The following is a 14593-nucleotide window of genomic DNA, read 5'->3' on the forward strand; positions in this document are numbered from 1 at the left end:
TATTTGGTTCTAAGTTAAGTGAAGTCAAACCAGCAGGCCACAAATCATCTTTAAGCTTTAAATAAAACCAATATCACAATTGCGTTGCATGCAATATAGAAAAATATATATATATGGGCTTGTAAATATGTAAGTATCTGTATGGACCCTTGCGACATGCTCATACGACATGTGACACAGTCATTCGTTTTTATAGATAAGACTTCGGTCTATCGTTTCTTCACTTATTATCGAACAATAAATTTGTTACGTACATATAAATACACAGGAACAGGCATTGATCCAAAAAAGGCCAGAAATGATTTGCGAGGTTTAGAAACTCGTAGTTACGATATCAAGTAAAGATGTATTTATCAGGGCGCGTACAATAACTTCCCTTTCGCTTCGAGCACAAAGTTGCAAAAAAACTTCTAGGATAAAGTAAGATCGATACAAAAAAAAAATTATAGTTCTAATGAAAGAAATGTCACCAAGTTGATGTTCATTCAAATGCTATTAGAAACTATCTTTGTGAAGAAAGAAGACGAATTATTCAAATGACAAGAAGAAACTAACAGTAGAATATGAACGGCGACCGACCGTTAGTATGCCTCGATTTAAAAGCAACTTGTGACGCCCCTGAAGTTTGGTGATACGTCATGAACTGTAGTATACATGTGTGTGTAAAAATATTCTACTGCGGAATACGAACGGAGGGGCGATTGTGTTGATTGAATGTGATTTAACGTTTTTTTCTGAGTATTTTAGTTCATCGATAATAAAAATAAATGTCAATTCAAATTAATTTTAGTTTTTACATTTCAAACAAAAATTACGCACTCCATCTTTTCTGCCTATTCGAAATTCCAGCGGCGAGGTGCTTCAATGGCCAGCTAATAACTTCGCCATTATGCGACGATTGATGATGGGTAAATTTTTCTTGCACTGTCTCAATGTAAGTTGAAATACACTCGAAATTTCAAAAAGCTTCGTTAGTTATCTCACATTAACAAAAAATAGCCGACAATCAATGTTTCGCTCAAAGATTATCTTATTTGATAGATTTGAAAATAAAAAATATGTGTACTTTTCCCGATCTTTCATATAGCAGCATTTGAAGAACCCGGTTTCCACTTTGATCCGACATGAAAGATATTTTTTCTCCATTATCTTATTTTATTCTTGACTTTTTTTCGGTGTTACTTAAATATTTAGCTATACAATTATTGATTGCTTTCAGTTTTTAACCATTTGTACACCATAATAGTGCGAAAGGAATAATAATAATCAACTATTTTCGTGTAAACCAATAACAAAAAGCTATGTTACTATTTGTGTACGGTGAGTATCTCATTTTTAAAATATTGATTGGCAATTGTAATTATATTTTATCTAAAATTTTTCAAAGTTGTCATGTATACAATTAATTATTTCGATTCGTTTTTTGCGTAAGCCCAAATTCAGCAGCTATAAATGCGCTAATAAAGTTATTATAATTTCTTAGAATTTCCTCATAATTTTCTTGGTGGAATGTGTCTATAAAAAAGTTATATTAATCCTTACACAATATTTTTGATGTTTCCTAATACTGATAATATTTATTGTACAGCGGTCGTCGTTGGCGGTGGATAGGGGTGGTTGCGGGTGATCGAGGTGGACAACGAGGACGAGGATTTCTGCACAGTAAGTATAACAATTTTATGATATTTAATGGCAATTGTAATTATATTTTATCTAATATTTTTTAAACTTGTCATGTACACAATAAATTATTTCAATTGATTTTTTGCGAAAACACAAATTCAGTAACTATAAAGGCGCTACTGAAATTTATTCTACTATCAATTAATTAATTTATTGTATTAATCCTTACACAATATTTTTGATGTGTTCTTATACAGGAAATATTTATTACTATTGCAGGTGGTTGTCGGTGGTCGTTGGAGGTGGTTGGCGGTCATAGGAAAATGGCTGGAGAAGGAAGAGAAGGCTAGAAAGGAGGACGAAGAGGACGCGAACAAAGACGAGGAGGAGGTCTAGGCGGACGAGGAGGACGGGGCCGCGGTGGTCGCGGAGAACGATGGCGGTCGGTGGCGCGAGGAGGTAGTTGGGGAGTTCGGCGGTGGACGCGGTGGTCGTCGGAGGCGGTTGTCAGTGGACGTGGTTATGCGTCTTTTCACGGGTATGATCGAGCTGATCGACATTTCTAAGTCGTAGTCGACAAGTAGTCTCACGTACTCACTTTGTACTGACTCAATCTCAAGATTCCATACCGACACTACTTTGGCTGCTGCGAATGTCGGTGCGAGCCCGTTATGTAGAGTCGATAGAGCAGAACCTTCCTACGCTCCCAGGCCCACCTGGGCCCACTTGCCCCCCGAAAACTGGTCACAAAAACTTACCCCGGGGTTTTCGTATTTATATTCTTCAGTCAACGACTGTGGTCTCGTATAATATCTCGAGCTTGAAAATCGTTTTGTAAAAAGAATCGTAGAATCATCGTCCAGTTTCACGATTCGTATATTTTCTATCACTAATCTATCTACTCAGAATACACTGCATAGATCTATTTGCACTTAGAAAATCTCTACTTTTGCCATATCTGTTATATCGGTTCTTTTGCATCATCGAGACGCCCATGTTTACGCACGTACCGCCTACGCAATACAAGTTGCCTTCATGCAGGCGGATTTTATTTATTACTCACAATTAATGTTTGCCTCGTAATCACTGGAACGTGTTTTCACGAAACCATCAAGTACAGTCACTTTCATATCAGACAATATAATAATTCTTCAACTCAATTTTCTACCTGGAAACCTGTTCAATAGATAGTTCGATACATATCCACGAACTTCGGATACCTGGCTGTGATTTTGCGCCCGATAGCTGCAACTTACGTCGCATCGTTGACGCCTGCGCATAAATATTCATATATGGCGACGTTGGCGATAGTAAGACAGCAGTCAACAATACCAGGATACTATCATGTTGGATGCTGGGGCCTTGCAGCTCGGTTCGATTACTGATGTACCATGGACGCAAGCGGTTTGCGTGTTTAATCTCTGAGTAATTAAATGCGTTGCGGTTGGACCGTGTAAAGTGAATCAGAAGACCGAGGCTCAAATCTCCAATTCCACATGATGAGTTCTAATGTGCGGACTTCGAGCAGTTGTGTTTTGATTCTCTCTGCGCAGATTAAGCGAGATACTTGATGCGGGAGTGATGATAAATAATATAAAGTTTCGTAGAGTTTGAATTCTACCAACGGAGCGTTAGCAAGAAATTTGCCATTGACTCTAGCGTCTCCACGTAAAATGCAGCAACAGGGAACTCCAAAGTTCCTTAAATTCCACCAGAGCAGCGTCAGAAGCGTTGCATTTAGTCCACGGGTATTATGTCATAACATTGCACACCACAAATAATTCATTCCAATTATAAGTAGACTATGCTTATAATTGTCACACAGCTGCTAAGCAACGTATTAATGCAAATTCAATATTATTATTATTATCAAATCGCCATCAAAAGTAGGAAGCAGAATTTCATCTGCAGACAATACTAATTCATAGGTTTATTCATTCGTTAGACTCTTTTTAATCGTTCAAACATCAAATGCATTCTAATTCTGTTTTCCAGGATAGATATTTGTTCTGCTCTGGTGGATACGATGGCAAAGTCAATCTTTATTCCGCGCTACGTATGGAGCTTCTTATGTGTTACCAGATTACAAGGATGACATTAGCCAAAAATATCAATGCAGTTCGGTTCACTTCTGATGGCTCCAGGGTATGGCTAAAAATTAAAAATACTTTATCTTGGACTAAGATAATCGTTATGGTTGTTATGGTGAACTTGGATAGTTACAATGTCCTAGAAAACTTAGTCCTCCGTGGCTTGTTTTGAGAACCTGTTTCACTGAGTGTATACTTGGAGATGATTTTCTATACAGTTCTGAATCAATCGATACAAGTGTAGCTGCATAGATATCCTATATTATCGTTGGAAATATTTTTGATTCGATACAGAGAATAACAACTAAATCCTCAATAATAATTTGTAACATTAAACTAAGGCTCGCCTAATGTTCTAGATACTGGCTGCAACAACCGCACGGAGGCTGGTGGTAGTCGATGTTGAAAGAGGTGAACAACTCTTAGCATACGACAACTCCGCTTTCAGTGGCAGAGACAGAACTGGGTTGGCTACCGATCCATCCGGGCCAAACATAGCAGTCGCAGTTTCTGTCAATGGCAAAGGGCTGACTCTGTTGGACCTGAGGATGCCTTTACCTCTAGATTATATTCATGATGTACTTGGTTTCTTTACCATCTACGATATTTTCCTATTTATTCGCACAAAATCAATCTTTAACATGAACAGTCTTTGGAATTACTGACATTTGATGAATATTAATTTCTCAAGTAACTTTAGACTTCTGTCTAGATGTTCCTATATTTTCTTTGTCAGTTATCAATGATTTTTCAAAGGTCAAAGCATTTGGGCTAATGAGAAGGTATTGCTATTAATAGTACAGAATCAAGATAAAAATAACTGTAGTCGATTTGGATGAGTTTTTCTGACGTAAAAATTAATATCAACTCTCAATTTTACTGTTTTTGTTTCAGCTACATGGGTCAGTGATCAGGGATGTGTGCTTCTTACACTCGTCATGGCCTTGGCAGAGTTCTATTCTCACCGGTGGTACCGATGGTACGTGCAAAGTATCATCGCTGGATGGTCGAGTACTGCATGCATTTCAAACTGGCCATACAGTCAATTCAGTCTGTGTCACCCCTGAACGATTCAGTCGAGGTTCTGAAGATGGATTTTACAGTATGTTTAGAAGAAGCAATTGCAATTCGTTATTTATCCACGGCAATTCGATGACTAGTTTTTTGAATTTGCCTGCTCCGATTCACAAAAGCATGCAAATTGTAATGCATTTTATTCATTTCCTGGGTTACTCAATCACGAATACAAAAATGAATCATTTTTCTTCTCTTACCTGAAGAAGAATAAGGAAAATATTTGATTGAAAGGCTTGATCATGAGCGGGGGTGACCTTATTTCGGCATACGTACCAGACACTGGGATACAGGAGCACCTGAAGGAACACAAGGACTTCCCTATATGGAAACTTAGGTACACATCGAACGGAAGTACATTGTATTCCGTGTGTGATGGTGGTATTTTACGAAAATACAGACGATATCCAGATCATCATGAATTCCTTGGCGAAGTCTATCGGCACAAGGGTGACATTCAGGACTTCGATTTGTCTTCTTACGACGAATGTATCCTTATAAAACAAAGAGACGAGTCTCAGCTTGAATTAAATGAACCCATTAAATCTTGATACAATTTCTACAACTGTGCTGTGTCGATCGAATTTTTCGCTTTAGTTTTATATTCGAAATGCGTAGAAAATTCTTTTTGAAAAACTACCGTTACGTCAATCTTGTAGAGTGTGCAATCCTTGACATGCTGTTCAGATATAGTGACCGCATCGAAAGACCGCAGTGTTGGCGTGCTTCTGCTGGGTCCACCTAACCACGGTTTTACCGAATACATGGAGCTTACATGATGATAGAAGCGATCTCAATCCGTCCTGAAATTTCTTTTATTAACGCCTTACACTTTAGCGGTTATTATGGTGCAGTTGGAAATTATGAATGTTGAAACTAGTGAAGATAAGGCAACGATAAGGATCCTAGTATATTCCATTTTTATGAAGGCCTATCTATGCAACGACAATTCGTACATGTAATACATTCGTAACATTCTACGTAATGTAACGTAATGTGACCATAAGTGTTACGAACTTTTGTTACATTGCCGCTTTTGTGAATTTGTCCAAAACTCAAACTTGATTTCGTCAATTTCGTACACCTCCAGTAGCATGACCCATTTCTCGAGGGAAGCACCGAAAATTTATTATTTGTTGAATCTGAACACGTAAACTGTGTTAAACTCTTCATAATCACACGACCAATCACATCTCGTTCATGTATTACGAAATTCGTTATTGAATATCAGTATCATTTATATTCGGCGATCAATATTGAAATGCCAAGTTCAGTTTGAATGATTTTGTAAAGCTCGTAACTGCAGCAATAAATTAAAATTTTTCAATTACACCGATGATTCGCGAATGTCGGAATGATTCATCCAAGTTCAAGAATGAATACCATGTTATGTAACTAGTTTCTTTTTACGTGCTTATTACGATATATCATGGTATAAAATCAGGACAATATATCGGTTATTGTTTATACGTCGAGTATAGCGGACTGTGAAAAACGTTTAATGATTCTTTTTAATTGAAAGAATCATGAGACGCATGAAGTGAAAACGTTTTAAAAAAGGTGAAGGGTTCCTGTTTTATCGATGTGTTCCAATTATATAAATATATCAAACTGTTCAAAAGCATTTTCAGCAGCGTTACAAAAGCGTTATATTTAAGTTTCGATTGCGAAATTACGACCGTTTTGACCTAGTTTTAAATGGTGTTTCTGCAATCTAGCTTTGAAATTTATTACGTGCATGTAAATAGTTATTAATCCACACATGAACAATAATTTTTACGGACAAATTACTCAGTGCTACTTATTTAAATTATTGTAAAGCAGATTTCGTAACTTCACTGCCAGCCGCGGGCACAATCAATGAATCTAATAGTAAGTCTGAATAAAGTACGGTTAAAACGTATTTGATCACGATTGTGTGAAACGTCAATACTGTGAACGTGCATGTATTTATGATGAATAGATGCAGATCACACCGAACCGTCGAAATTTACCTAAGAAGTCGTATAAATAGATATTTTATTTTGTTAAAATCATAATAATACTGTTATTAAAATTAAAGATGAAATTTTATAAAAGTATACACACAAACACACACACATATACATATACACGTATTATATACATTATATCTGTTCACAAAAAATAAGACATTGATTCGTACGCAATAAAATGATAACATGGTACGACTGTCGGACGACTTTTGATTACTCGTCTTTATTGCATCCCACCCTTCTCCAATAAAATAATGTGACGGTCCATGCAGAACCACGGTCGATAATCAATTCGTTACATTTCCAGTCTACAGCTGACGTTACCGATATACATATATTTAATATTATGCAGGTAATCATAACTATTTATTTGTTGAAGTAGATGAGTATGTGTACATAAATGTAGCCAGTTATTCATGATCTATAATTAAGTACCTTTTTCGCTAACGCTTATTGAATTCATTGTCCCCGTAATTTTATATTACAGACATTGCGTATGTTCGTATAATTGCGAGAGTCTTCTTAGCTGGCTATGCAGATCTGCAATCATTTTTTTGATCATTGTGTGAAATTATTTGCCATTCAATATGTATTAAAAATAAAATAAAAAATCATTGTTTTTTCTAACGATATTTGTTGCACGTAATTTTTCATATACAATTTTTGCATTATACCCATAAAATTGATTTATAAATTTACCAGGATTATATGAGGTGTCTAGTTCGAGAAGTTTCAAGGAACACGCGCCACCATTGTAAAGTGTGACTGGCATGCATGTCGGAAGTGGCAGTAGCCGGAAATTAAAATCATTCCAACAAAGGCTCGTTGATTTCGCACATAGGTATTTGAAGCATCAAGTACACATTGAAATCCATCTGATCAAGGTTTCTTTCTGCTCTGTGCATTCTCCGTGGAGTTCATGAAATTCGTAAAAGAGATGCGCGGAAAACCAGGACTTGGTATTGAATATAATTCTCAGTTATTTCATAATTTAAAAAAGTATTTCCACTTAAAAATTCTGTCATCGAAATACGAAAAATAGACATTTAAGATCAAACCGATTCTATCGAAATATTCAGAGCTCTCGATCTGATACTTTTTTCCTCCTACGAGGTGTTCACACAGAAACTTTTATAGTATATCGTAATCGACCCAGCTTTTGAAAATTTATCCAAAAGAATGAATGATGCGATTCCATTTTCAAGTTTAAGATAATTGCTCACTATGGGTAAATAGCAGTTTAAGCCTGGCAGTTTTTTTACTTGAGGTTATTCACCACTGATGTAAATAAAGTTTATCATTACCTCTGCATAATTAGCATATGTGCTAATCGACGTACTAATCGCAGTAAGGAAGTGAACTAGCGGAGGCGTTTGTGTGTTCAACTATACGTAGAATGGCGATAGTCATACGGGTATCAACCGGGCAACTTTCGTGTCACCTGCTTCCACCTCCGCCAACATCCCTCTCATTGTCAGTACGTAAGCTATACGGTCAATGTGCTCTGCACAATTCCCAGTTTGAAATTTTACCTCCTATAATATACCGTATTCCCATTTTTATCATCTCTTCGCCTCATTGAAACAAGCCGGTAGTGCTCGACGTTGCAAATTGTGTCCCTGACCGTTTCTAGTGCAGCAGATGCGCATATAAGTTCTCGCAAAGACGGTATGCAAATAAAAACATCTGCTTTTTAATTGACGGCTATGTAAGTAGTGTTCGCTGTTTGTTCCCACTCATCATACCTCTGCAAGACTGTCAGTAATATAAATATACGCCCGAGTCTCGGCACTCGTTTCCAGTTGCGGTCTCGTAAACGGTGACTGATTGCGTGCCGGTTAGCTGCGGTTGATAAGAACGCGAACCCAGGATCTGTGACTCTGGTTGTTATGTGAAAGAGTTTCAGGGCTTGTTAGCAGCCTCGAAATATAAAGCGTTCAATTGACGTCAGTCTATCTTGACCTAAGGTCTTCGTTGTGATTTTGTGCCTTCACCCGATTTGTGCGGATAAGCTGCAACAGCAAAAGCTTCTGAATCACGCTACCACGTGTGAGTATTTTTTGACACCAAGTTTCTAGACTTCTGGCTGGGAATATTAATTTCATCTTCGCGCAAGCTTGAACATCGCATTGAGAAACTTTAACTTCTGGCCTTTGACTGCGAGCGGGACCCAAACATGGTATAATCCACGGGCAACGCAGGGACCATTAATCGGTGTAGGTTGCCTGGTCGTATATTATATAAGCAATGGTACGGTGTAACGCGTGCGACGTAATTGGCGGTTATTACACATTTATTGTAAACCGTGATCGAGGGCACAGCCGGCCGTGGGCGTAAACTACCCCTTGGAGTAATTAGAGAGTAATGAATCAGGCTGATTACGGCCCGAAGATAAGTTGAGGTCACGGGATGACTCGAAGACAAGGTTAAGGTGTGATGAGAAAAGTGGAGCGAAGAAGAAAAGAGGGTCGGACTTGCCGCATCTAAGGATTTTAACGTCTGGTCAAATAATTGCTTAAATTCACCAATATCTTCTCGTAATTTACTGTTGGTAATACATTTACACTTTTCAAGACTCGCGTTCAGCATTTGCGAAAACAGCCGAATAGCTACGTTTTCAATTAACTTCTTTCGCTCCCTCTCGTTGTTAATTAATTAGAAGACTCCAATTATTGTCTCAAAAATGCTATCGTGCGGAATATCGGAACGATTGTACATTACCTTACGAATACCGGAGCGATCACCTATTTACCCGCAAACTGAATGTTGTTACGAATTGTAATCAGCTTCGTAATATTGCCAATTGATTCTCACTTCTCGCGGTTTATCGAACAGCCGATTAGAGCTTTTCATCACCGAAATTGCTGCCCTCGGTGTGAAATTTTTTAATTAAAACATTCTGATTGGTGTATTCTCAGTTAACCCGACGCGACGTCAAGTAATGAAATATTATTGATGTAATTGCCATCCGTGTATTCGTCGAGTTATTTTTAATTTGTTAAATTGCAGTTAATAGATTGCCAAACGGACTCGAGTTTACTCAGAATTCAATACAGTCAATAACTTGCAACGTTCTTTCACCTTTGGAGTATTTTCATATCCCAGAAAATATTTACGCTTCATTCATTATTGACTTCTGATGAATTATTTCAGGTTATGCAGTCACTCGCGGAGCAGATGAAAGGAAGAAAGTTCCGCATTCAAAGGCGAGCTCACTGAGGCTGCGAGAAACAGCGATGCAATTTACTTCACTGCCTAGCAGTGCAAGGGAAGCGAACAAGAATACCACAGCGTATCGCGAACACTGTGCATTAGATGCTTGAAGCCGAATTATTCGCAACTGCACATCTATGAATTGCATCGTACGTCATAAAGACGCTGATTTGAGCTTCAAGATGAAGTGCGTCGCGGTGGAGAGCGAACGGGTCTTCGGGGACCTGATCGTTACCCAACAGAACGCCAGATTCGTCCCCCAGGCTTCAATTTATCCTAAGGATGCTCTTCCGGCCTTCAGAAATAAGACGCGTAATCTGGCTCACGAGGTCCTCGAAGCCCCGGACTTCATGGCCATGAACAGAAGGCGCGTCTTTCGCCACCAACGAAGTGTTCCGATACCGGAAGCCATCGACAGGCCTTCCGTTCTGAGGAGATTAAAGTCCGCGGATGGTAGTCCCGATGCCAATGGTGACTGCAATGACCTTGGTAGCGAAAACCCTCCGAAGAAGGAACGCAAGGTTTGTGAACGCTGTTCTTTGATCGGCATTGTAGACTCGCCGCTGATTTCTTTTTAAGTCACGTAGCCAATAGACGATCGTTTCCGTTCCAGACTTATCCAGCCCCTTTGCTACGTGTTCATCGGGATCAGGAGGCGGTCGTGTCGTCCTTAGTGGATAAACTGCTTCTAGACATATACGGACTACCGGGTGGAGACAGAGGCCGGTCTGAGAGCGAATCGACGGCTTCATCGCCCAGATTGCCACCGCAGCATCGATACCTTCAGCGAAAACGACTCTTGGCGAAAAGTAAGGAGTGAAGACACGTGTTTTACGGTTTTTAGATTATCAGCCGACGTCTTCGCGGTCGGCAACAACGTCCATGCAGCGAGCAGCACGAAGTGCATTGTGCTGCTGCAGTGACCTCGTTGACTTCGAGAGAACTTCACAGGCAGCATCAAGTGGCGAACCTTTTCTCCTGTCAAGGAGCTCTTCTTCTACTTCTTCCACACAGCTTCAGAAGTTGCATGTATCGCGAGAGCTGCTTCAGACCCGACGATGTCTAGCTTTAAAGTTGAATGTCTCGTCGATGGTTACAAATTGAAAACGGTTGATATACCGACGCGTGAACTTTCATATCTGGTAACACCGCGTGAAAGAATCGGAGGTATCCAGCTGGTGGATTTAATGTATGGACAAACGGGCGGGACAAAATTGTTTTAAGGGTGCAGGGTATAAATCTAGATGAGAGATATAATGAAAGAGCCTGGGAATCTTATTCATTATTTCAAGCGTAATTGCTGGAGATTCTTCTTCGTCTTGTAAATAATACCGTTTATTTAGAACAAAAATACTCTCTCGCAGGGTAAAAAGAAGAACCATTGTCTTTGTTTCAAGGAAAGGATAAGAGCCGTATTTCTCCAGAGATTTTGATGAATTGCGACGAATACTTTTTTACTTCCCTCGCGTCATCGATTTATTTCAGTTGTTGGAAATTTAGACGTGCTCCATTTATTCGACAATATTTGAACAGGAAAGGTTTTCTTTTTATAGGATACAGATCTTTGTTTGTTGTTTTGCAGCATGAAAATTCTTCAAAATTTCCAGCATCTCTTCCATACGAACTTTTCTTACACCAATCATTAGTCATCTCTGCTCGAAGCCTTTTAACACTTAAAATTTTTACAGGTACGCCGGAACTGCAAGTTCTTGTCGAGACACTCAGTGAACACGTCAATCACGCCGGCGGATTGCTTATTCGTCAGCTTCGTCGCCGGGATCGTAATATCGCCAAACGTGACAAGCAATACGATGTCATTACCGCTCACCTTCAAGCTCTCAGCGAAAAACGCAGTGAGTGCAATTTTCCTTTTAAAAATTGATTGTCTGGGGTTTTCCGATTAAAAAAATTGTAAATTAAACCATACATGATGGTACGATGTGATTTAACATTTTTTTACCATCGATGACGTAACTTATTCAAACCCAAATACATGTGTCCCCTAAATCAGAATGATTTAAATCGAATATAACCAAATAAGCTTTCACACTGACAATGAGTAAGTTCACGCGGCTGCGACCCCTCAGATCGCATGGTCAGCACAAGCTTTCGAAAGGTGGATCCACGTGCCCGCCCAGCGGCTGCTGCTTATTTGTAACGTCGGAGCGCATTTACATACAGATTGTTTTGAACTTAACAAAGCATAATCCTGCTAAAGGCTTACGACGTCATTTGGTTCGACAAATTTCATCCGAGTACGAGTGAAAGGGTGCACCCTAGCTTCACCTCGATATATCACGCGTGTACCTCCCCAAATTGCCACGGGACACACCAGCACGTTGTGTACCTTCTCTCTGTCATGACTCCATTGTTCCAAAGATATACTCGGATTTTCACTATTCTTCTACCTGAGGAAATCCTGAGCCGATCAGGAACTAACAAGTTTGAGAATAGAATCCGTATTTCATTAAACTACCTGACGTACGAATTATGATAATCATACACCGCGCAACGAGTTAGTTCCATCTTAGAGATTTGAAGTTGTCTCGACGTGCCACGCCGACGGAAGTACAAACCAAAGGGATTGAAATTAGTAACCATGAATGTTTGCACGTTATGCCCTACTAATTCACTAAATTACAAACCATGTCGTCGGTACTCTGCGCACAGTGGGTCGCATGAATCATCACGATTCCCCTTCTCTCGTTGCTACGTAGTCCAACATCGCAAACCCCACGAGTTTAGGATCTCGTCGCGAACTTGTATTAGGTGGTTACAACTTACGAGCCCATTACTCCAGCATAGATAACTTGAATCCAATTCAGAATCATTAACCGTAAAACGGTAACGTTAATTTTTTTTGACCTATTCCAGTAATGTGGGGTGAAAAAACGACCCCATCTTGTAAATTTCATATCTCGGGTACATCATATCGTTAAAAGTCCTATAGGGTCTCATTTTCTTAGTTTTTTAGTGGAGAATCACGTGGGCTGAAAACTTTTTGCATAAGTTCCAAGAAAGTGGTGTAAAATTGATGTGTCTCGAGTCGATAACGTAAGTTGTTCTCTTGCGGTCGGAAATTTAGATTCGCGTGGAGTGTTTTTTCACCCTACGTTACCGTTCTAGGCTTAAACTGCACTTTGACGATGCTGGAAAATCTCTCGAGGAAAGAATTCAACTTTCTATGAATATAACGCACACATGGAAAATTTTACAAGAGTTACAGTCTGCATTAGCCTCTAAAAGACCCATTAAATCCTCCCGCAAATGGCACGGTGGACGTTTATAGCAGACAGGATTGTCATTGAGCTTCATGGAGACGTTCACAATCCCGTTGGTGGATCGTGACACAAGCTTCGTCTTATAAAAATATTCAGCACGCGTTACAGAAGCAAATACAGGGTGGTGTGACGCAACGGTAACAGCTGGCTTGACAATAGCCACGTTATCGAGAAAAAGCCAACCAGCTATTATGCTAATGACGCGAGTGGTGATAAGCGTTGTGTTACCGGTAGACCTCAATCTCGCACAATAGGCGTGCGTACACTTCATTTCTTGCACACATACGTGTATCCAGATGTTGCATAGAACCTTGGGCGAGGCGTAAGAATCGGGAGTAATTCTGCTAGAAATTGCTTGCAATTAGCTATGAACATTTCCGCGGCGTCATAATGACGTTGAATTTATACCGAGAGCAGGAAGCGGGGTTAATTGCACTCAAGGTGCAGAGTTGCGGAGGATTCGAGGATTTCTGATTCCACCGGCAGTTTGTATTTGAGTGTTGAAACCACCCGATAAATGCTTGATTCATGGACATGACCGGTACTATATGAGGTAAATTATGAGGACGGGCACTCTCCGCACGGTTTTCCATGCGAGATACTTTTAATAATAGCAGCCTTTCTGCGGTACTGATCACGTATTCTATTATCCTACCCGCATGATGGGGACTCGAATCGTTGATTTTCGGCGCAAGGCTTACTTGAAAGAGTTCAATTTATTCGCACAGATTTCGAGATATGCAACCGTAATCAACTCGCAGCGCGGAAGACACTCTCGTATCTGCAAACTGGACGAAGCTAATTGAAAACTATTGGACGGTGCTCCATAGTTCATATTTATCGTGGAAACGGGAAGAGGCGACATCATTTTTCATTAAACGTGGTCGCGCATCTGCTTTATTGTGCTGAATTCTAAATTTTTACCTTATCAACCGTAACGCGGTGAAATATTCAGGAATCTGTAACGTCGATGTTGTAGCAAATATATGAGGGTTGAAGAAAAGGATATCGAATTTGCAGACTGACAATGAGTCTTCCATCAAATCTGTGGTGTCGTCATGAAAAATATTTTAAGTTGGGTTTCCGTCATCCCGGATTGTAAAACTCCGGTTATTGATCCCTTTTGACGCGGTATATTCGCATTCGATCAGGTTCACGTAGCATGCAATTTCACAAAAAGTGTGGTGCTGGAATATCAACAGGCGACTGCAAATCAACCGTGACAGCTTCGCGGTTTATGAAATAACCTTCTTTCGTTACCTTTCCTCTAGACATTGATTCGTAAATTCCTTTATAATCCGGGAAACAATTTTTGCGT

At 39.6% G+C, this 14593-nt stretch overlaps 2 protein-coding genes across 4 annotated transcripts in view; both read left to right on the top strand.

Moving 5' to 3' along the window:
• Positions 1 to 2918: 2918 nt before the first annotated feature.
• Positions 2919 to 6973, top strand: LOC124216571 (uncharacterized). 2 transcript variants are annotated; one of them, XM_046621212.2, is made up of 6 exons: positions 2919 to 3371; positions 3619 to 3768; positions 4073 to 4291; positions 4608 to 4692; positions 5022 to 5276; positions 5475 to 6973. In XM_046621212.2, exons 1-6 carry the CDS (start codon positions 3297 to 3299, stop codon positions 5564 to 5566), a joined length of 876 nt encoding a protein of 291 aa, XP_046477168.1. In that variant the 5' UTR covers positions 2919 to 3296; the 3' UTR covers positions 5567 to 6973. The 2 variants fall into 2 exon arrangements, with proteins under 2 accessions (XP_046477168.1, XP_046477167.1); XM_046621211.1 differs by having other exon boundaries at positions 2920 to 3371; positions 4608 to 4815.
• Positions 6974 to 8574: 1601 nt separating this feature from the next.
• The window catches only part of LOC124216216 (serine-rich adhesin for platelets), a 32484-nt gene continuing 26465 nt past the window's right edge, over positions 8575 to 14593 (top strand). For both annotated transcript variants that reach the window (XM_046620468.2, XM_046620469.2), the window contains exons 1-4: positions 8575 to 8830; positions 9935 to 10515; positions 10608 to 10803; positions 11683 to 11847. In XM_046620468.2, the coding sequence (XP_046476424.1) occupies positions 10132 to 10515; positions 10608 to 10803; positions 11683 to 11847 (745 nt within the window). In that variant the 5' untranslated portion in view covers positions 8575 to 8830; positions 9935 to 10131. The remainder of the gene's footprint in view (positions 8831 to 9934; positions 10516 to 10607; positions 10804 to 11682; positions 11848 to 14593) is intronic.

Source organism: Neodiprion pinetum, chromosome 4 (genome assembly GCF_021155775.2).
Source record: "Neodiprion pinetum isolate iyNeoPine1 chromosome 4, iyNeoPine1.2, whole genome shotgun sequence".
Classification (NCBI taxonomy): Eukaryota; Metazoa; Arthropoda; class Insecta; order Hymenoptera; family Diprionidae; genus Neodiprion; species Neodiprion pinetum.